Below are 25,390 nucleotides of genomic sequence, written 5' to 3' on the forward strand. Positions count from 1 at the left end.
AAATTCAAACTTAACTGTGGGGACTGGATGACCTGGCTTAACTTTTTTAAAACACACCACTGTATAATAGATTATTTGGCTACGTGAGGAAATAAATGGTTCCAGCATTAATATGGTTTTCCTACAGACTCCATTCTTTGAAATAGCAAAAACAACACTTTTTTCTTGAATTTAGTGTAATTTATTCGAAAAATACAATTGAATCAAATTTAGAACGAATGTCATGAAATACCTCACAAGTGGTACTATAAACATGCGCATGAAAAATCAACTGTTGCTTGTAATTGATCTATGAAAAACAAACGAATTCAACTAAATGTCAGGTAGGCCTAGTACATCAATTATTCACAACATCTCATCTTACAAAAATTCATAAACCTGTACTACTCACTACTCAGTAAAAGAAAGGTTGGTCAATGAAAAACCAAAGGGCCCACTTTGTTTCCGGTCATCTTTATTCACAAAATGTTGCTCAAATATGATAAAGAAGTTTTGCTTCCCAATCACGCACTTCAATCAATCCTACTCTTCGTTCATACTAAGAATACACCTTAATTTTACATTATTTTTACAATGAAAATACACAAAAATATATGCTTATATACAAAGCGGCAGTAAAGCAAGTGCATGTGTGGCTGTGAAAAAAAAACTAGCGTGCTGAAAGCAAATTTACAACTATAAAAAGAGTCACACATCCAACATACATTCATCTATTCTTCTATGTTTAGCTGCTCTCAAATGAAAAAAATTTCATTCAAGATACATTTAATCCTTTACCACAAAATGTAATATCTATCCAGAGACATGCGATAAGATGTTTGATTTATATGGAAACCATAAACAATCTGGTTATTGCATGCAAATTCAATATTTTAGATGAGCTCCATTTTAAGATTTTAAAACAAATTGAACTCAACTATCCAAATCGAAATTTCTCTAATTTTTACTCAAAAATCTTACCATAGTTTATTTTAGGCCAAGAGAAAATCATTCTACAAGTTTGAATTTATACTACATATTTCGATATAATTCATGTCTAATTTCTTAAAACCAATTGGTACAATGCCAATCAACATGTATATATATAACAAATATACTTCAACCAAATCAGAGTATAAAAATAAATTTGACCTTCAAATAATTACAATAAGTACATATTATTAGTGCAGTAAGGCCACAAAACAGAAGCTATACAGAATACCGCTATTTATAATACAACACACCACATTAAATAAATATACACTAAAAGTTGCAAACAAACTCGAACATTATCATATAGAATATCTTGATAGTAATAATAAAAGCATTTAAAAGTCTATAGAAATCACACAGCAAAAGGTTCTAAATAAGCTAAGATAGATAATTTCAATAGTATGACAGTCAATTTTGAAAGTTTATCAAGTCACAACTCCTGATTAAGCAAGAGATGTAGTTAAAACAATTCAATTACACTCCCATGCTTAATCAAGCTCGGTTTTACATGAGAGAAGCTTGACATCCTGGGGATAAAAGCATAGCCCCAGAGATGCCAGAGTTCAGATGGAAAGGTGACGCAGGTGGGGAGACTGACATTGACTTTCGGCGAAATACAGCTAAATTCGGCTGCTCCGAATCATATGAGTGGAGCTTGGTAATTTGGCCAATACCTTTTGTTGCCTGCTCACGGAAGATTAAAGTTGAACCTATTCTCAGATATTCAGGTGCAGAAAAGAATCTGAAGGTAACTGTAGCTTGTTCATTGGTGCTTATTGATTCCTACAAATAAAGTACCAGTTGTTTTATTTTTTTTATATTTGCTAAGCGTTTCCACTTTCCAGGAAATGATATAATCAAGAAACGATACTCTTAAATTTATTTTCAATTGTCCAGAAAGGCACCATATAGTTTGTCATCATGAACTATTGTTCAGTTAAAGTATAGGTCTTTTACAGATAGAAAAGATACTGTGGACAATGGTCTTTCGACCATCTGTTACATTTGCTCAGATAAACACTTCAATATAATATATTTGAAACCAGTGATGTCCAAAACAAACCAAATAGATTTTTCGAATTATTGATTTCAGTATGAAATATTATGAGTAATTGAAGTCTACTCAGAATAGTAAATTATACAGTTTTGGCCATCAGCCATGTGACAGTCTGCTTCTAACACTTAGAACAATGGGACCACAACAACATTATAATATAATAATTTTATTGTGTGTTTAATTTGAAATTTCAATATCTTTGCATGTGAAGGAATGAACCACAACATTTAGAGTATTTACATTAGACCATACCTTATCGTTATGAATAGTTTGGATGATGGCAGTTCTGCAGACACTTCCTACATGCACAGTGGTTTGAAAACCCTTCTGTAGTTGAGACATGGGATGATATAATAGGCAAACAGTGGCATCAAACGCAGCATAACAACGAGGTTCAACATCAGAACTGATAATGACCATACCCTGTGAGAAAATGTTTTTTTTAAATATGTACAGGCTACACAGATATCAAAGAGATGGAAAACAATATTTAAAGAAATAAAAATCATAAGAAATAGAATTAAAAACCAAATTCAACCCCAATGAACTTGACAATGTCCAAAGTAAATTAAATATTTATATTGATTCAAAAATAATTATATTTAATATTCAAATTCTAGATTATAGGATTGATTTAGATTAGTTTTATTTGAAAAATTATCATTTTGAGAAATTGAAGTCTCAAGAGTATGAGCAAAAAAGGAAACTGTAATAACAGAAAGTCCACAAATCATGGTTTATCCTAACCATTCTGCATTAAAATATTTGAACTCATGGGATATGAACTTTGTTAGACATGAATATATTTAATATACCGGTACTACTCTAAACAATATCATTTTAAAATGTATTCGGAACAGCAGAATATTCAATTTTGGTCTGTCCTTATTGTAACTATTGGTTCATAATAAACCAGCGAACACAAACTACATCTTAATGAAATAGCAACTATTCATCCTGTATTTCGAAATAATCAGCAATGTCCCAATACAACTGATAAATTTTAAAGTGACAAGTACCTTTCTGATGCTGTCTTTTGTCATGCCATCGAGTGATAATGAAGCACCTTGACCTGCTTTGGCAACCCTACATGGAGCACGATTCCTTCGTATAGATGTTATCGTAACAGGTTTGAACTTTCCTGTTGTAGTAGGACCCATCAATAGTTCTTCATCCTCCTTTATGGTGCCACGAAGCATTGACCCAGCCACAACTGGACCAACATCAGGCACAGAGAAAAACTGGTCAACCTAAATATAATGGTGAGATGAAACAACGAAAAGTGCATATATGTGAAACATCTGTCAATTACAGATAGATGGTAGGTAGTAACCAGGGATGGCCAATTCGAATTTGGTATTCGAATGTATTCGAATATCTCGTCATTCGAATATCGGAATTAGCGTTCATAAGAATATCGGATATGTGTGTGACGTCACACATTTTCGACGCCGCTCTCAAGATGTGTCCGTTGAATGAAAACATTCTCGATAGAAACTTGCGCGTGATTGTTTTCATCACTCATCTGCGTAACGTGTTATTCAGGCCGTAAACGCCTTTACGTTTGTGTTATTTCCTTTAAAACGAAAATTTTCCACAAATTTGTTCCACGATAACGATAACATTTATTTTATTTTTGTACGCGCACGGAATTGTGAATCTGGTAAATACGTTCGTCGGCGGCGAGTTTCTAAAGACAACGTAACTTTTTGATTGAAACGCGGCAATTCAAAAAACTGAAAATAAAACCGTAAACAATATAAGTTTTATTGAGGCCCGCGAAAATTTGCAAAACGCTTTTCTAGGCAGTGGAAATCGCAGAATTTCGTGTGCCTCTGGCACACATTATGTTTGGTCGGCGTTTAGAAACATATCGTCACGAATTGAGGGCGGGATTTGCCTGATTATCCATTACTTCAAATTGCCGTCGAATATTTTCAAAGTATATTTAATCAATTTTATATTGATGAAATAAATTTCACTCCGAGATGTTACAGAAGATTTACGGATTTTTCGAACGGTTTCATCTAAAAATAATGGCAGAGTGGCAGCATTTCGATTGAGTACATCTAAATATTTGCCGAATTCGCAAAATACGGATCAAAACATTATTTAATCAGGCAGTTTACCACACGTTTTTATTTTTATGACCACGGATTGCAATGGTATATAAGAGTGGTGAGGATTTTATTTTGTCGACGCAACCGCAGGTTAAATTGAAGACAATTAAATTAATAATGAAGCAAGACATTTTAAATATGCCCGTATCGGTCACGAATTCATCACTTTGCACAACAGAAAAATATATTGTTATATTATTTGTTGTAAAAGTCGACTCTTTTAACAGGTAGCATAATCGCGGCGATGAATACGTATTTTCAATTTACTGCTAAACTTTATATTTATATTCATTGTATGAAATGAATTATACTCTACACTTAACAGGTTTTCATATCATTATTTGAGATTTTTCTAACGGCGATAACTAGTTGGCAAGATTGCAAAAATAAGTATTAAAATTAAATACATCAGGCAGTTTATCTCGTACTTTTAGGTCACAGATCGCCGTGGACCGAATAGTAATGTTTTTTTTTTGACGTAAGAAGAAGCAACCGCCAGTTACGTTAGACACATTAAATTAATATATAAAGATATTTTAGAAACTCGTAGTTGTCATTGATTGAATATTTTACGTAACAGGATGATCATTATACGCTGAAAAGACGGCTCTTTTAACGAGCGCGGAATCGCGGTGGGTGTTACCAAAGTCACTTTGGGTGTTACAGGCGGCAATGGGAATTTCCGATTTCGAAAATCCTGGCTGCGCGGCTGGCAGTGGTGGTCATTTATCCTCTACTAATTTATTTCTAATTTCAAACACAACAATATGTTACACATAATAACAATATGGTTCACATAAATTAATATACTGGTAGGTAGTAGAATACTCTATGCTTAAATATTAGAATTTGTAAAGGCATAATGGATTTTCGATTGTTGTTGCTTGTTTCAGTTGCCTGTATTGCCAATAAATTTTATTACTCTCAGAAAATATACACAATTATCTGAATACAAGTAGTATTTTTGTCAACAGACTTGACTGTTATCATAATATCATGGTACCAGAAAGCGTCAGACAACTCCTTGGCTATCTTTTCATATGGTCATTTGTACAAAGTGAATAATTTTAATAAACTGACTGTGTCTCAAGTTGCTATTATTTTTTATTGATAGCAATAAACTATCAATTATCTTGTGTACATATATTGTTGGTTTGTGGCTTTATTCTGATATTTTTATTGAAGCTTATTCCCTAATTTACTGGGTTTTAATAAACTAAACAAAAATGTGTTATTTTCGATTTTAGAATGTATTCGGAATTCCAGATTCGAAAACATTATTTTAGAATGTAATCGGAATAGTTTAGTATTCGGAAATGGCCATCCCTGGTAGTAACGAAATGATTCACAATTGTCTACACCGCCTTGCATTTTAAAATTTTGCACTGGTCATTACCCTGCCAAATTTATAGACTGAATTCCAATAGAAGATGGTTTAGGCAAAATCAGTGTCGATCCCCTTGGCCTCACAGACTAGCGGGTATCCGAAAAAGAGGTGATGGTTCACCACAACCTTGTCACCTTACTCTCATGAGTAAAAATATAAGAACAATATAATCTCATATATCTCCATAGTAGATATAAATGGGATAGCCAAGATACTCTACTTGGGCAACTGCTGGAATGATTTACGAATGACAGACTGTGGCCTGACCAGGGATTTTATGGCTAGAAATCCTTTGAGACCAGTTACAAGAAGAAATCTATTTTACTTGTCCATGTAATGGCATTTTATAATGTGAATGATGCTAAAAATACTTGAAATCAAGTAATAAATAAATACCTGAAACTCTGTAGGTTTTTCCATCAATTTAGCTTGTTCTCTAGCATTTTTCTGTGGTGGCAAAACATTCAAAAACCTTTTTAGAAGCTCAAGTCCGTCTCCACTTACACTTGAAACTCGAAATATTGGAACAACTTTGGATCTGGAAAGAGTAAAACAACGCACATAATTCTACAATGTTCTGCCATGGTTAGGCATATAGGAAACAATAATAAATGTTTGAGTGTGACGCGTGGGTGAGTTATTTTGACATAATCTGATTCGCTTGATTTCGTTGCCGCCGAGCTGGCCCATGTCTCAAAGACGACGACGAAAGTACAATTCCAGGTTATATTGCGTGATTCCTGGCAGCAGGGATCACCAAAATCAAATATTTCACTATTCTGAATATGTTCTAACATAATATTTTTGTATTTGGACTAAAAGTTTTTTTAGTTGATCTTCTATTGCCAAAAATGTCACAAATTTGATGCAGTGTTTTTGGTACTCCCATAGTGTGTGTACCAGGTTAGGGTTAGGCCATAATTTTACTCCGATTTTCCTCACTTTAGTTCTATTGAAAGTTAGGGGACTGTATGTGTTAGCCAAATGAATATTATCCCTGCCCATAGACTTCTGTCCCTTCACACAACTTGATGTAAAGTAGGCGAACAATATTAGTTACCTCCATATTGGTACACACACTTCTGGAGCGCTTTTTTTTTATGTCTAATCCTCAGATATCCAATGCTTATAATGATGAATAATCAGATAATATACTCTAAATTCTTCCTGAAATCATACATTTACTAAAACGAATATCACCAAATTCGAATGCATGAGCAGCATGATTCATGTCAACTTACTTGTCTCCAATCATATTCTGTGCAACAGTGTAGGCATCATCTTCAGTATTCACCTGAAAAGGTATTTTTCCACTTCCCGGTGAGGTCAGTAATCTTTCTAGTTGTTTGCAAGCTCGATCGACAACAAATGGAGGGCATAGATCAGTTTTTGTAACAACGGCAAATGTAGGAACACCAAGCGCTAATGCAAATCCTAAATGTTCTCGTGTTGTTCCAACTGTATGTAACAAACAAATCATAATTTTATATTGAAATGGCACTACGAGTCATTTCAATATGAAACCAGCATTTATATTTTTGAGAAAAACAACCATCATGCATATTTTATATTACCAGTATATTTCAAATATACTCTGAAACAATATTTTTGATTATGGATAACTTAAGGTTTAGGTAATATATTGCCAATGAGGGTATGTGTAAAGATAGTACAGTGTATATTCAGAGATTGCGACTGAGAAAAGTTAGATATTGGTCGGAAGTGTTTTTTACAACGTTGACTATTCAACACATAATATGTCGATTCATTTTCCAAAAGTAGCCTCAGAATCACAATTTGAAAATGCCAACCAACAATAACATCAATGGTACATTGCACATACCTATTCCTCGATTTGCACTGATGACCAGCATGGCAAAATCTGGAAAATGAGATGTCAAACCAAACACAGTGGTTCTAAGGTACTTGTGATGTCCAGCTAAATCAATGAAGGTAACGATTTTTGAAGCATTTTCACAAATGTCTTCGGCAGTTCTAGATTCATTAAAATTGATTACCTGAAAAATAGAAATTGATAGATTATGGTAATATAACTCTAGGAAAAATCACCATACTGTATTCTTTCAATTTCAGGATACTTAATAAAAAGCACATTCGAAATGCTTATAATAAAAAGATTATTCATATATCATTTGTTAGCTCAATAGTAATGCGCAGAATTATTATTTGGCTGTTAGAAGGCAGAGAGTAGTTTAAAGAACTTGTTCAGCCGCGGGATCACCACACAATCAAGTCTTTATATCACAAGCATTTCTAAAACTTTTACCTATATTACCAACTGGACAAATCAAATTCCTACTCTTTTAAGATGAATAGCTTGTAAAATTTAATCCTGGTATATTGTCATGGTATACAAACATTTCTATATAATTTGGTAATCCTGTAGTGTGTGTACCAGGTTAGGGTTATTAGGACATAATTTTATTCAGATTTTCCTTATTTTAGTTCTATTACTGCTACAGGGAAGGTTCAGGCGAGGTCTGTGTTAGCCAAGTGAGTATACCATACCCCATATAGGTTTCAATCCCTTTACACAACTTGATGTGAAGTAGGCGAACAAAATTAGTCACCTCCATATTGGTACACACACTTCTTGAGTGCCCATAATTTTACAGGCAAAAAAAAAACGATAAGAGCAGAAAGTCCACCTCTCCTTTGCTGCTAAAGCCAAGGATCTCATGGCTAATGCAAGATGTCCTTCCAGTTTGAATTTCATGGAGATGTCGAAATAAATTCAGTCTTGCTTCTCCACGTCCATTATCAAGTTGACCTTGAGTCAATACACCAAGAAGTGTAGATTTTCCAGCATCTGCATTTCCAAGCACAGAGACACGAAGGTCAAGAAACTGAAATATCAGACAAATTTTTATCAATTGGATCAGCCATTCCCTGCACTTCCATAGTGCAATAATATATATTGCATATCATATCTGAGGGTGCTCATAACTAACTACATTCGCTCACTTTTCAGGAGGTGATTAAGACCTTACATAATTTTTATTTTGTATATAAGAGTAACAGACTGGCATTCCCTATTTAAATTTAGTTACCAAATCACAAAATACAGGCCAGGAAGTGTAATGAATTTTCCCTTTAAATAACCTTGTATTTCAAGTTGGATGTATTATTTAAAAATCAGTAAACAAATAGAAAAAAAGAAAACTAAACAAAATCAATATATGAAAAGGTAGGACGTTTCTGGAAATATTTTCAAATACAATAAATAATGTAGATATGTAACTAGAGAATCAATATCGAACTCATAAGAGACAAATCAGTCAATGGTTCGTGAAAATGACAGATAATAAATAATTTATCAATGCCAGGGATCAAAATTGATTGCCTTCCCCTATTGCATTCTGTAAACTGTAGGCTATTGATCTATCAAAGGGTAAATCTAATTCTTAATAGAAAGTGACTTTCCCGAATCACATACATACATGAAAAGGTATATAAGTTGAAGCAGTCAAAAATATGATTTATATTTCATATTCAAGAACACTTTTTTCACAAATCAAATTCTCAGTTTTACCACCTTTTGTTCCTATCTATACGAATATAAATAACAAATATATATTCTAAATATATATATATATATATAATCAATTTTTGCGCAATTGCAAAAATTAGTCATATTTACAAGTGAAGAAGTAGACAAGTAGTATATGGTTTAGAATGTTATTTGGTGACAAATAGTTTATAATAGCAAATAACTAATTTCATTGTCTGACTGATATATCTGGCAACAAGATTCATGATTACGACAATGCTAATATTGACAAATACAATATATTATTAAAGAATGATGCAAGAACGGATCACTTTCACAATAAAAATACCTCAGACTTGAGCAAATATGCACAAATACGTAAGGTCATCAATGATTGAATGAATGACAGGTAAACACACCAGTCAACGCCTACCATAACACAAAGACTTCAGGCGGTATAATATTACCTTCTTTGCAGAAGATAACAAAATACAAACTTTTTCAAAACAAACACAGATATTTGAGATGTTCATGATACGTAGAGCAAAAAATACATTGCCATACAGTGTATGTGCAAAACTAGCGACGTTTCATAATTAATTCAGATATTTTTCGTAAACAATGGTTTTTGTATTCAGTAATATTGGATAATCTTGCTTCAAAACAAAGGTGATATGTTGACCCAATATACTAATTATCACTTCGCAATGAGACACAATCAGCAGAGGTGTTAAAAAATCATGGCTATAGTTATAACATAATTGAATAAAGATTGTCTGCAACACTCAAATGATATCATACACATTACACATAGCTGATTGAATAACTCACGTGAAGAATGACGATACGAAGATCAGGCAAAAAAACAAATGGTAGTAATCTTGAATTAATTTTTAAAAATATATATTAAAAAAATAATTGTGATTGATAATTGTGAATTAAATATAATTAGTTTTTTATAGCCAGCCTCGAAACAATGGCATTAGCAGGTTGCAGTTTGCAAAACTTCAAAAAATTTTAATTTGTATTGTATTCATAACAATCGCATAATTTGTACATGATATATAGGTACCGTAATACTTTTTTAATCTTGTGCCATTGATTGGGTTTCTGCGGGCCTAACTATTTATTTCCTTCTATGCTCCTGGCGTCTGTATGCATATAATGCAAAGATGCTTTAGAAAGATTGAGATAACTATTCTAAGCAAGAATCGAGCTCTTGAATCAATTCAAATAATTATTTGAGTTTTAAATTTCTGACAAGAATGAATAAAAAGGAAATGATCATGAAATTTAGAATTAATTAAGTCATTTATCTGTGATGCAAAAGAATGACGAAAACTAGCGTACATTGAATAGTCACTCGATGATAGCTGGAACACTGAATCATACTGAATTTGTCATTATTCCTCATACTGCACTGTATCACTTCCTCATAGTATAGATTGAGGAACTCTATTAAAATTGAAACTACCACAAATGTGTATAGGCCTATGACATCTTTCATATACCATTATATTCTTTTAGGGCACAAATTATCAATATCTACTATCTAGTAGGATATATATGTGATGGGAATATAGATAGAGTCAAACGCAGAAATTATGTTTACCATTGAGCTTCACAAACAAGAATATTTGAAAATTTTGTTCTTACCATGGACGGTGCAATAATCAATTTAAGATAAAAATTTAGCCTCAATTAACGAATAGCAACAGCCAACAGTGAGACAACATTATTTACATATACTTACTCCAAGCACATTTATGAGAATAAATATCAAACGAAAAAAGCAAAAAATTGTGCATTATGATTTTCTTTTTTACCTGGTGGGGATCGAGAACTTTTCTAACGAGAACTTCAGCGATAGTCTTTCTCTCTCCGAGAGCTTCGCAATCAACTTCTCTCTCACGAAGCACTGAAAGATCGGCACCCAACCTAAATCGAATATATTGAATGATAAGAATAAAAACGAACAAAAAAATTAAACACAAGATCAAGATGTAATAATTTATATAATCCGATTTCAATATTGCTCGGGAGCATTCATTTTTTTTGTAGGTACAACTGTATATGAAGTATTATAAATGCTGCATACAGTAAATATTTCAAATGCATGGACGACCATACACAAGTATAAAAAAAATCGGTTCCCAAATATAGGCTCGGTCCAATGTGTTATGGATTATATGGATTATACACCCGCGTCAATGCGCTCATTGCCTTTTTTTCTTTCACACAATTAATAACCAGCCATATATGACCTGAGTCACCTGACACAAGCAGCCACTTGAAGATAAAGTACTGTAAAGGTTAAAAATCTTCAAGTCCAACACTACATTCATAATTTCTTATCTGGTTTAAAAATACTCTTTAGCTGATCAATATACTATCTATAACTTGATTGACACTCATATAAATAGACCAACATGCTAATTACCAAATTTGCTACATCATTTTTTCTGAAATTTTACCTTGACGCCATTTGATTCAACGTTTCCATGGTTTGTTTCATTTCATCACTAGTCAATCCAGCACAAATACCATTGTCTTCAACTCCTATTTTATAAATTGCTTCTCCCTGTCCTTCCTGCAGCCTCCATTTCATTTGTGTTATCAGATGTTCTATTCGAAAAGCAGTTGGATTCAGGAGCTTCAACTTGTACTCCACGTTTCCTTCTTCCTCCTGTTAAATGCAAATTGGTTTAATTTGACAAAATAACCAGCAAAATGAAGGTCTTGAAGTTGTTGGCTAAAGTAATCAAAAACATACATGATACAAGACAAGGACACATACACTTGAATTGTTCAAAGATGCCAGAAAATGCTTTTAAAAACATTTGATTCTTATTTTTCAGCAAAAACCTGAAAACCTAAAGTTTTTTTTTTTTAATTTAATAATCATAATCAAGTTCATTTTCTGTTGGCAACTCTTATAACCGTATAACAATATGTACCATACTCCAATACAGTAATATGACAGATTTGCGAATTTCAACTATTATATATACCTACTAAATATCAAAATTAATAGTCTACCGGTAATTTTAAAATAGTACCATATTAAATATTAAAACAAAACAAGGAATTTACCTCAGGAGGCAAATTTACATCCATTTCTTTTTCGGTTGAGCTTTCCCCGACTTCTATATTGTTATGCTTTTTATGTTTGGACTTTATTGCAGATTTAATATCACAATCAAAATGTTTTTGTGGATCAATACTATCATTCGTATTCGTCTCTTTGCAATTTGTCTCAGGCATTTTTATATTTTTTTCAACTCGCCAAGCAGCTGCTTGACACTAGCAATCAAATTAGTTATATATTCATTATTGTGTCCTTTGTTCCATAATATTCAGCTAATGTTGTGTTGTTTTGAATCTTCACGATGAATATTACATTAAAATTTCATTCTTTTCCCTGTTTTCCTATGTTACTATCAGTAGCTAATTGAATAATCCTATAAGCCAAAAAAACATATCACAATTTTACAGTCTAATAATTCTGTAGTTACAGAGTTACCTTGATCACTGTTGACAGGTTGATCAGTTGATGGTAAATATGGGTCTTCTGAAGTCAGGAAGTACACACCTCAAGCACTTCCAGTTGGCCTGGCTCAACAATTTTTGCATATGTCATACCTAAACCCCACCCTGCCACAAGTGCAGTTTTAAGTAGGCTATTCTGTGGCGTCTGCAGCTGCCGCAAAACCATGGCCGCTACGGCCGAACCTATGGCTGTATGGCGACTGACTTTTTAGCTGCCACAAACAAATGTCGAGCTGCCGTTACCGCTGCAGCAAATTGAAAACCAATGGCAGGTAAAATGTTGCTGCCGTAACCGCAGCAGGTGGGCCGTAAAGATAGGGCTGTCCCTTATGGTGACAAATATTGGGTTGGAAGGTTGGAACGTTTTTCTCATGGATACAGTTTTGATGGATTTGGGGTTAGGGCAACGGCCGGCAACCAACTTGCCTAATGTTAAACAAGTTCATGGACGCCATCTTGTGCCATATTTGGAAAACGCGAAACAATGGAGTCTTATGGGAAATTTTCGTCGTGTTGTTGTACCGAATCGAATAAGTCCGCTGTTATAAGGGCTAGAATGAAACTGAAGGATGGGTTTTGAACTTTAAGATATATGCTATCTAAATATATAAAGCAATTAAGAATAAAAAACTATCTAATGCGTTAAATTTGACAACAAACACGGCGTAGAACCATTTTTGGTCATTTTTTCAAAGGTTTTATAGTGATACGCTAATTTGAGGCAGTAAAATGTCTCGGCAACAATCCAACAATGTCATTTGTTCTTCTAGCGCAGCTTGGAGCCGAGCAGTAAAGCATTATGGAGCTTGACAGACAAAAAATGTTAACCAGAAAATAGAAAGGGCCATTGAAGCAAAGTTGGGTCGGCCGGTTATTTCGACGAATAAATACAACTTTTCATCTGTGACGTCATAAGGAACGCCATTGTCAAATGGTTAATTATGACGATTAGAATGGCCAATTTACTTCGGAAGCAACTCGGAACCGGTATACTTGTCTTCAAAGACAATTTGATGTACTTTAAATGTAATTTGGCCAACATGAAAGGATATAAGCATGTTCGGCTATGATTCTACTTCAAAACGCGACCTTCAAAATTTTTCTACCTAAAATATTAGTGAAAATAATAGGTATGTTTCAATAATTGTGTTGGATCTTCTCATAAGGCGCCGAGTTAAATTGCTGAGAACAATAGGCACAAGATGGCGTCCATTGTCTGAACGTTGCCTCGCTTATATTATATATACGCTTTGGGTTAGGGTATCCTGATTTTACATCACTGCGAACTCGCAGTGACATAATGATAGCGATGAGGGAGAGATCGCTGATGTTAGTGTGTTCATTATAGCAGTACCGTACTAGAGTGTTGGAATGTTATGAAAAAAATTGAAAAGCGACTATACTGCAGCATCCATATTCCTGTATTCTGTATACAGACAGAAAGGTACCGGTACCATATAGACTACAGGTAGATATACTAACTGGCGCGGCGGTGTGGCTCAACGGGCTAAGCGTTAGGAATACAGGAATACGCTCGCCACCGCACCTCTAATTACTCTGCGTGGGTTCCCAGGTTCGAATCCCATGCAGGGATGGTTACGGTATGTCATGTGCGAGAGGATTACTGGACTCCTCGCCGTCGTTGGGTGGTTCACGTAACTGCTGGTCGGTTACCGGTACGGCTTCCTCCACCACCAAGTCCATGCTTCCGAAAACAAACAAAATAACTAATCCCATACCCGACTTGGAATGGTAACCGGACGAGAGGCCTTGGTTCGCCATATGGATAAGCTGTCTTATGGGCTTTTCTCTCCCCCGGGATAAATATGTATGGTTCCTATCCTAATACAGTAATAATAATAACTTTATTTCGACTCCATACAGCCAAAATCAGCAATAGTGTGAACCTAAAGGTACCGTAGTTCCTGAGTTCAGTAGTTACCTAACTCATATCAGTACCCGTACCGGTATATCGCCAAGGTTAATGAGCTGGTCAAGACTGTCCAGCTGTCTGTCCCGGCTGTGGTGAAATAAATTCAATCTGCTGATCAGTTCATACTGTCATAGTAACTTCCCCTGTAACTGTAAGTAACAGAGAAAGTACTACTGTACTAGGAATTCAAATTGAACAGAAACATTTATATACTAACCCGCCAATGAACTATAACACTATTGCACCACACTAAATCAGGTACCTCGACCAACTCTCAGCCTGCCTGTGCTTGCCCAAAGACGCTCACATTCTGACATTACGTACGCTGAATCTAAAAATAGCTGGACGCTGGACCAAAGCGTTTGTAAACTAGCGCAATAAACAAAGAGCTGAAGAGAGCGTGTCGTTTTTGTTTCTTTTTCTCCCAACAGCAGACGAAATTAGATACAACGAATCCGGGTATAGCATTGCTTAGTAGAGATGTACCGATGTATTGGTATCGTCAATATCGGCCAAATTTTCGGGATGGGTAGTGTATCGGTATCGGCTAAATGTAGACCGATATTTCCGATATATTTAGCTTCTGAATATGATCCAAAATGTTTCAAAAAATACGTTAGAATAAGAATACTACTGTTCTAACTACTAATTGAACTAGTTAGATATTAACCTGACTCCAAACATAATAGATAAGTAGGTTACGTGTTCAGCTTGAGATGTCTGTTAATTTGATATAACAGCAAGGATCTAGACCAGCGTTTCCCAAACTTTTTCGGCCACGGAACACTTCCACTTTTTATCTCGCCTTCAATGCAAAAGTCATTGAAAAAGCCTTGTATAAAAGACTGATAAACTTTTTTGATACTAATGAAATTATCAGTAACTCCCAATTTGGTTTCCGAAATGCACATTCTACAGAGCTTGCTGTAGTCAAACTAAAAGAATCAATATTGAATAATTTATCAGATAATAAAGTAACTTGTGCTATTTTCCTAGATTTGGCGAAGGCATTCGATACGGTTGACCACATTATTTTATTATACAAATTGTCCCATTACTGCATTATGGCATACGTGGATTGCCACTTAATCTAATTCGATCTTATTTAACGAAGCGTCATCAATTCATTGAATCGAATGGTTACAAATCTTCCCTTCAATATGTATCTTGTGGAGTCCCACAAGGTAGCACTCTTGGTCCCCTACTATTTTTAGTCTACATCAATGACCTTCCTACAACCAGTGCGTTCGATACCACACTATTCGCTGATGATACAGCTCTGCTTAACTCTGCCACAAATATTGTAGATCTCCAACATGCAATGAATTTGAAAATAAAGCAAATTGACCATTGGTTGAAACTAAATAAATTGTCGCTTAACTATTCGAAAACAAAATTCATGGTTTTTGGGTCTGGGAAAAATATAAGGTTTGAAAACTTTAAATTGGAAGTTGGCACAATTAGCTTGGAAAGAACAAGTACTATAAAATATTTGGGAATAGTTCTGGATGAAAAACTTAATTGGAAAAATCACATAGATTACCTTTCAAAAAAACTTTCTCAATCACTTGGAATGCTTTATAAATTAAGGAGATTTGTAAATCTTGAAACCCTTAAAATAGTTTATAATAGCCTGGCCTTTTCACATCTTCGATATGGTATATTATGTTGGGGTAATGCGACAAAAACTGCTTTAAGACCCCTTGCCGTTTTACAAAATAAGATGATTAGATGTATGATGTACCGAGAGTCATCTAGAAAAATACGTATAAATAATGCAAAACTGTATCATCATTGTGAATTTCTTCAATTGAAAGAACTCTACATAAGTGAAGTAGGAAAATTTATGTATCGTTATGAAAATGTGCTGCTGCCAGAGTATTTTCAAAACTTTTTTGTCAAAACTTCAAATATCCATCCGTATGAGACCAGGAGTACATCAAATAAATTGTATTTCACCCCGCGATATCAATCTTCATGCATGAAGAAATCGCTCAAGCTGGAAGGTATTAATGTATGGCAAAGTATTCCACAGAGTATGAAACAGTGTTCCCCACAATTATTTGATCGCAAACTAAAACAACATTTAATAGCGGATTATAATGTGATGCAGTGACGTTCAGATCTCAGTGTATGCTATCAGATTCATAAAATGGATAGGAAATCACCATTTTATAGATGTATGTCTCTGTGAAAATTATTGAAGATACTATTATATATAGTCTGAAGTGTTCATATGTACTATATAGCTTTGGAAATATGGTATTTTAAATTTTTCACCCATTCATAGAAACTGCCTCATTTCCTCATTTTCACTATTTGATTTTTGTCGAACATAAAGTAAAATTAAATTTGAGGAAATTATAATTAGGCTTACGCCCTTCTTAATTTTTCACTTCTTTTCGCATTTTATTTCCTATTAAAAAAAAGTATAACCTGCATAATCATGCGATGTTCTTTTTTCTTGTAATTTTCAATCTTTGATTGATACCACCCTATTTGCAAATTAAAACAGCATTTCAGCGGATCATAATATGATGCAATATCATGCAAATCTCAGTGTATGCTATCAGATTTATAAAATGGATAGGAATTCACAATCTTATATATGGATTCTTCATATGTCTTTGTGAAAATTATTGAAGATACTATTATATATAGTCTGAAGTAATAATTATATGTACTATATAGCTTGGGAAGTATGGTATTTTTAATTTTTCATCTATTCATAGAAATTGCCTCATTCTCACGATTTGATTCTTGTCTAACATAAAGTATAATTAATTGTAATTAGCCCGACGCCCTTGTTATTCTTTCTCGCATTTTTAATTACTATTAAAAACATGATCTGCGTAATCATGTGATGTTCTTGTTCCTTGTAATTTTTATTTCTATTCCAATACTTTCAGGGAATTGATTTCTGGGGCCTCTTAACCGGGGCTTAAAACTCAAAAATTTATATTTCTTCTATTGTAATTATGATGCCTGCTTTAGAGTGTCCTGTCTTGGTAGAATCTTACCTTAGGGGTCGGTCGACCTTGTTGACCTTGGAAGTCTTGCCCGTCCCCTTCCGTATACATTTTTATGCTTATTGTTATTTGCTCATGCTTATTGTATTATGTCCTTGTATCGGAAATAAATCATTATCTATCTATCGCGGAACACCAAAAAATAAAAGGGTAAAATTGATAAAGAAAAAGTTGTCAAATGCGCGGCGAAAACTAACAGAATTGTGTTAAAATACTTTAATATGATTGAATATTTTACATGTTGCATTTATTATTAATTTTTCATTGTTTCTTAATTTAAATGGTGTGTATATGAATTAATAAATTCATTTTGCCATTCTATGTCGTTTACTCTCCATTACGTAGTGTTTGCCTCTAATGTTACGTCTAATGGAGATAGAAGTACTTGCTGCAATTTCGCTGCATTTATCTACTCAATAGAGTTTAGCGAAAATGAGTAATTTTTCAGGTAAAACCAGGCAAAGATGGAGGAAGAAGAGTTTACCCTTTGCCTTTAATTTTAGGTCTACTCGTTTGCCCATAGCAAAACCAAAATGATTGCTGTAAACTTGATAATGAACTTAACAGTCAACCAAAATGATTGCTGTAAACTTGATAATGAGCTTAACAGTCAAAAAGTCATATATATATATATATTAAAAAATTTCGCGGCCCTTGTCCTCGTTAATAATGGTAAACAGTTTGAAATATGCGATTTCGATGTTTTGTAAAATTGGTGTTCTCTTTGCGGCCCTTAAAATTCGTTTAGCGGCCCCTAGTTTGGGAAGCCCTGCCATAGATCTCCATGGCGACTATTTAAGACGTTTTTTTTATTCCTTTTCCACGGAACACTTCGAAGATGCTAGTATAGGGAGAAAGAGATGGGATGCTGATGATGGGATAAAGACTATCACTCTATATGTTTAAGTTCGATTCCCGCGTTATTGTTTTGACACGCGTTATGGAATGTGACTCCAATCTGGACTCCTTCAGACGATAATAAGCACACAGTGTTGATGCTAATCGTTGTTGTATATTATAGGAAGATGCACAATCCAAATTCCGAAAACAGATAAAATTGAGACACACTTAACTCTTAACACAGTAAATCAGGAGTGAATCAAAACACATCACACTTAACGTAGTAAAACAGAAGTGGGTCTAAACTCTAAACACAATATTATGCAGCCCTCTCGGCAAGCCGGAACGATACGTCATCAAATTGGTCGATACGAGAAAGGCAGTACATGTAATCAGTAATCAGTATGGCTACAATAAAATGACCTATTGTTGGAAATGGAACACACTATTAAAATGAAAGGGTTAAATACATTATAATTTATAGTTACACAATGCACATTCGCTACACAATTCCCCCTCGACAGTAAAAAAATAAACTTGATAATTTTTTAAATTTTGGAGTCCGGCCGCCGAGAGATGAAGTGAAAGAAAACAAAATAACACGAATTAATAAAAGATATTGGTACGATATGATGAGTAATGGTTAAGGTATACAAGAGAATATACGCCGTTTACGAGAGAAAACAAAATACGAGAAAAAAAATTCAAAGGGTCTCTCTCTATGTTGCTTATAAATGCTTAACATTTTAAAATGGAATTGTAACGAAATAGTAAACAAAATGGAGACAATACTTGAAAGAAAGGACCTAAAAGAATGTAAAACACTTTGATGTTTAAAGGAAGGGCCTGAGAAGAAACAAATGGCGGATTTGGTACTTGAGAATTACATCGAAATTGGTTTGGTGTTTAAGATTGTAAAATTGGCGTTAGAGGTTATTTGAAACAAAATAATAAGTAAGAAAAAATCCTGTAAATTGAATAATGAGTAATTTGACAGATTATTGAACCATTGAATCCCTGAAATTGAACCTGAATCAAATTCTGTATGAAGTAAAAGAACTCGTGATATCTAAAAAACAAGGCATTGATTAATAACAAGTAATTACACAGAAAAGAAAACTGACACTGCACAATTATTTTATTTGTATGTTTTTTTTTTGTTATATTTAAATTCTTATACTAAGGTGTTTTGATGTTTTATAGTGGATAATAATAAGAGAAAAGTAATAAAATACAAAACGATTAAAGTGATAAAATACAAGATGGTTAATAACGAGGCGACACATTGCGAGATACACACCATATATAATTCGCAACGACCGCCGGAGTCGAGTTGACTTAATAGGTTGGGGATAAATTGAAAGGTTGTTACAATCAACCTTTCGACTCCATTTGAGCTTGGGCGCTCGCATCTGAGAAGTTGTTAACATTTTCCATCGATTCATCGTCAATTTCGACATCGGATAACTGGTGTATTTCTTGTTGTTCGCTGAATTGTACTACGGTTTGTCGTGGTATGCTGAGAAGTCGTTGTATTGGTGTTGTATTGGTTGCAGCAATCCATTTGTTAATGTACGGCGAACGGACATTCGGCAGTTTGGCAAGCTTCGATAGATGAAATAACCTATGTAAAGCAGGGGTACAACGAATAAAGCGTAAATGAGGCCAAATAGCGGCCACGCCTTTATGACGTAATCTGACAATGTCTTGGCAGTTGTCATTTACGTTTAAAACAAAGCCATTGTATGCACAATAGACTTCGTTTGATTCAATGCAAGATTTCGTTAGTTGAGAACAAGTTTCGAAGGTTTGCAATGATCGGTATTTCCAATCGGTAAGATTGCCCGATGCATTGTAATATAACAAGAATTCGGTAGTGTTGAATTTCGGAAAGTTGCGAGCTCTACAAGCTTTCGTATCTTCAACATTCCAAACAAATGTAAACACACCTTTCCACCAAAAAACAGAATTGGGTGCGCATTGGCTGAGGTATTTGAACGTGTTTTTGGTTGCGCTTGACGAAGAACAGCCATGAAATGGTTCGCCAGTAGGTCGTTGTACGTTTACAAATCTTGGTATCAACATTTGTAAGAAGGGTAGATGTCTCGTTGAACAATTCTTCATTGTATGAAGTTTGTGTCGATTACAAATAGCTAGTTTGCGTATGTCGTAAGTCTGTCCATGTAACGATTTGTGACATAATTTCAGTGGTCCCTCAACGGCTTACGTACTCATACAAAGCAAAGTATTGTGTAGTAAAATATGGTCATCAGATATCCATCTGAAATTCGCCTGAAAGTCTTTGCTTAAATGGCGTGGGAGTTTTCGCGGCCGATTTGATTGTTGCTGATTTGACATTTCCGGAGACGGCCCCAGTCGATGTGCTGAATCTGTAAAATGGATTTCTGCATCGCAATTTGATCGTTTCGTGCTTGTATCGGATATCGTATCATTATTATTTGAAATATTGAAATTGAAAGTCCATGGGCGCGAAACAGTGACATCGCTCGCCGGTGGTTCATTTGATTTGGCGCCAAGATTCTTATCCTCAATATCTGCATGCCATAGGTCAGAAGTTGGTAGGTGTGCAACTTTTATGTTGTCAATTGAACATTCATACGGCTTTGAGTTCCGGTCGACGATAAAATGCTTACTTCCACGTTTTAAGACCTGGAAGGGTCCTTCATAGAAGTTTTCCAGTCCTTTTCTTGATCGACTGATTTTGATAAAAACATGGCTACAATTTCCCAAGTCCTTTGGTATATAAGTTTTCCTTGAAGGCTGTTTGCGTGTTGGATTTGAACAGAGATTTCTGAAAAATCTCTCAAGTTTATTTACATATGTATGAGGGTCAGTATTTGTCGCGTCTGGTTGCGGTTCCACAAACTGTCCTGGAAGGCGTAATGTTGATCCGTAAACTAACTCAGCAGGACTGAAACCCAAATCTTCTTTTAACAACTGATCGAATACCAAGTAATACAAAACCCAAATTCGGAAACCAGTCAGATGGATGTTCACAAGCTCTAAGAGAAGCCTTAAAACAGTTCGATTGAGACGCTCAACTAAAGAATTTTCTTGAGGACGATATGGCGCTGTCAATATATGTTTTGAACCAAGGAATGGCATGAAATCTTTCCAAGTTGTTGATGTAAATTGCGGTCCATTATCTGTAATAACGGTACTAGGAGCACCAAAATGGCTTATATAATTATTAGTGAAAGCGTGTACGATTGTATTAGTCAAACTGTCCTTCAATGGAACACAAATTGGATATCTTGTATATCTGTCAATTATCATAAGCAAATAAACATAACCATGAGATTGGGGGAGTGGTCCAAGTAAATCTTCGTTGATAGTGCTAAAACGTTCATCTGGAACTTTGATGTTTTTCAATTCTGTGCGTATGTGTCGTTGAACTTTTGCTTTCTGGCATCGTATGCACTCACGAACAAACTTACGGATGTCTTTACTCATATTCGGCCAGACATAACTGTCTTTTATAAGTTGTTGAGTTCCTGATATTCCTGGATAACACAAATTATGAGTTAGGTTGATAATGCGATATCGTAATGGAGTTGGAATATATGTTCGAGGTTTGCCAGCGAGGCTGACGTCACAAATAATGTTTACCGCCAATCCTGGGACTGGAAATTGTACTAACTGTAGAGAATGCTTGCTTGCGTTCGTTAAAAGTTGCTTTAGCTCGTGGTCGTTTTGTTGTGCGTTATAGATGTCAGTTAACGGGATAATTTCCTGTTGAGGTACAATGGCATTTATTCCACCATGCTCTGCGGGGTGAATTTCAATTCGGCTCAATGTGTCCGCTGCGATATTCAATGCACCGGCAATGTGTTTTACTGTGAAATCGAAAGTTGATATGTATTCAAGCTGACGGGCCTCCCGTTGGATTAATCGCTCTTTCGGACTTTGAATAGCCTGTACCAGGCTTTTCGAGTCTGAGATTAATTGAAATTTTCTTCCTGTCAATTCATGCCGAAAATATTTGATAGATTCAAAAATAGCCAAAAGTTCCTTGCCAAAAGTAGAATAAGTTTTCTGGGGGCCACGAAGAGCCCTCGAAAACATGCCCAGAGGTCTCCATTGATTATTTTCAAAGATTTGCAAAACATCTGATATTCCAATGCCAGATGCATCAGTAATTAAAGAAATGGGTGCTTGATGATGTGGATGAACCAACAGCGTAGCATTGGCTAAAGCATGTTTAATGTCATCAAAAGCTTTCAAAGATTCATCATTCCATTTGATTCGAGAACGTTTACTAGGCTTCCCAACTGTCATCTCATTTAAAAGTCGTATAATGGTAGCAAAGTTCTTTACAAAACGATTATAATATGTACAAAGACCAATAAAAGATCTTAATTCTGTCAATGTGTTCGGTTGAGGATATTTTTGCAATACTTCCACCTTGTCGGCTAAGGGTTGTATTTCTTTGGGCGTAACATGATGGCCTAAGAATTTAATTTCTGATTTGTTGAAATGGCATTTATCTGGATTTATAGTAAGTCCATAAATATGTAAGCGTTCTAGAACTTGATCTAGTGTTCTGAAATGTTCTTCCTCTCTTTTGGTTGCAATGAGAATATCGTCGAAGAATACAAATATATTGTCGATGTTCGCTAAAACTTCGGTCATGAAATAATTGAACGTCGCTGGGGCAGATGCTAGCCCGAAACAAAGAGTTTTAAACATGTACATTTTATTGTTGCAGGAAAAGGCTGTTTTTGGTTGATCCGATTCCAAGATAGGAATATGATTATAAGCTTTTGTGAGATCAAGTGTAGTGAAATGTCGACAGCCATGCAATTTATTGACAAAATCGTACAAGTGTGGCACGGGGTGTTTTTCCTCGATCGTGATTGAATTCAAAAGTCGAAAATCGAGGCACAGCCTGATAACATTAGAACCCCGCTTTGGAACGATGGTAACTGGAGAATTATAAACAGAATTACATGGAATTATATCTCCTATGGCTAATAAAGTTTTAATTTCTTGTTCCACAGAAGCTTGTAAGTGAAAGGGTACTCTTCTTGGTTTGGCTGAAATAATTTGTCCATTTGTTTGTATTCGATGTACTGTATTGTGTTTAAAGCGAACAGATGTATGTTTAGGAATAGTAATATCTTCATATTTCCGTAGTAAGTTTGTAACTCGACAATCGTGGCTAGGTGAAATGAATGAAGCAGCAATTGTCGGCATAAAGGTTCTCCTGCCTTTAATGTAGTGTTGAGAGCGTGGATTTTTCAATGTAGCTGAACCCACATCGAGTAATAAGTTGTATTTGGTCAGGAAATCAATGCCAATGATAGGGGTTCGCACTTTCGCGATTTGAAATTCAAAGTTGTAGGTAAGACCATCTCCAAGATCAAGGGTTAACAAACGAGTCCCATACCATGGTATCTTCGTACCATTGATGTCATAAAGGGAATAACTAAGTGGTTTCTTTATAGGTATAAAATCAGCTGGAATAATTGAAAGAAATGACCCAGAATCGACAAGAAATCGACGTCGGCTCGATTCATCAATTATGTACATAATTGGGTTTTCGACAACATTGACCCGATCTTAGTGAAAATTTTGAGGAGCCATGGCACATCCTACACCTTTGCATTTGTAAGCTTTGTCGCCAAAAGTCGCGTCATAGTAACAGAGATTGGGGTCCGTGTTTTGTTGAGAAATGTTCATTGGCGGTCCATTATTGTGTCGAAAAGGCGGACCGTGACGTTCCGGGGGTGGACCACAATATTGGCGATCGCGTCTAGGCGGTCCTCTCAAATTGTTGTATCTCTGAGGTGGTCTGTCCTGGTAATCATTGCCTCTCTGCTGACGGTTGTAATTTGAGCGGTAGGTTTGCTGTTTTTCCTGTGTAACCTTGTCTAACTGAGTTTTAAGCTGTTTCATCTCTGCCAACAACTATGAATAAGCTCTTGTGTCAGATTGTGGTGTTGTTTTAGAATTAGTAGCAACGCCTGATGCGGAATTTGTATCCCAGAATGTTTCTGCCATGTCTACAATTTGACTCATGGAGCGTTTTGTTCCACTTTTTGCAAAAAGTCGCATTACGAAAATTGCCACTGGTTCTGGTATACAAAATAAAACCGTAATATTTGCTCCGGAATCGGTTTTTTTGAAGCGTGAAAATCTAGTGTACGACAAATTAAGCTGTATATTTGGATGGGTGTCATATTCTTGCATTTAGGGCCTAACGCCTCGATTTGGTCGATGAAATTCAACTCGAAAATTTGTTTGATAGCGTCAATAAAGTTATCATAATCATCCTTCGTTATTTTAGTGTCTCGATCTGGCATAAACTCCTCCATTCTAGCATACTGGTCTGGCGTGAAACTCTGAATTACATATTTGAGTTTAAAATCAGGATCGATGATTCCGAAATATGTGAATGAAGCAGTAATATTATCAATCCATTGCCTGACAGCGTGCTCCCAAATAGGCTCGCGTTTGTTCGAGGTCAAAAATTTTATATAGTTATCAGGCAACATAACCGTCTCCGTATTCGAAGAGGTGGAAGAACTGGATGAGCGCGGTGTAGGGTTCTCAGAACTGACATTCTCTGTAGTTATTGAAGATGTAGAAGAGCTTGATGATCCTGGTGTAGTGTTTTCAGAAGAGATATGTTCTGTAGTTGTAGGCGAAGATGTCATTGTGCACTGTGTGGTTTTGCGTGGACGAATTTTAGTAGTTTGTATTGCTACACTTATCCTTTGTGGTTGAGTTTTAAGTGAGGTTGAATCAGAGCGTCTGCTTTCTGAATCTTGCTTTTGTTTAAGGCGTTGCGACTGTCTGGTACTTGACATGCGTAACACTAAAATCTAGCGGCGACGGAACGGGACGAACGCATAAAGTGTGTATCTGGCATTCCTATTTAAAAAATAACACATTAGAGTAAAATGACAATATATAATGTTCGTTTGAATCCTTTGTCCGTGAAAACGTCTCGAGAATAAATATGAAAA

The 25,390-nt window shown here is 35.1% G+C and overlaps 1 protein-coding gene across 1 annotated transcript; it reads right to left on the minus strand.

Annotated features, from left to right (window-relative positions):
- Window positions 1-158: 158 nt before the first annotated feature.
- On the minus strand, window positions 159-12,526 carry LOC120331242 (GTP-binding protein 2-like). The gene is made up of 10 exons (XM_078113548.1): window positions 12,141-12,526; window positions 11,522-11,733; window positions 10,874-10,985; window positions 8,206-8,403; window positions 7,380-7,554; window positions 6,778-6,994; window positions 5,933-6,074; window positions 3,049-3,279; window positions 2,282-2,452; window positions 159-1,755 (listed from the first exon to the last, which is right to left on the minus strand). The coding sequence occupies exons 1-10, from the start codon at window positions 12,309-12,311 to the stop codon at window positions 1,477-1,479; spliced, it is 1,908 nt and encodes a 635-aa protein (XP_077969674.1). The 5' UTR covers window positions 12,312-12,526; the 3' UTR covers window positions 159-1,476.
- Window positions 12,527-25,390: the final 12,864 nt, after the last annotated feature.

Source organism: Styela clava, chromosome 6, assembly GCF_964204865.1.
Source record: "Styela clava chromosome 6, kaStyClav1.hap1.2, whole genome shotgun sequence".
Classification (NCBI taxonomy): domain Eukaryota; kingdom Metazoa; phylum Chordata; class Ascidiacea; order Stolidobranchia; family Styelidae; genus Styela; species Styela clava.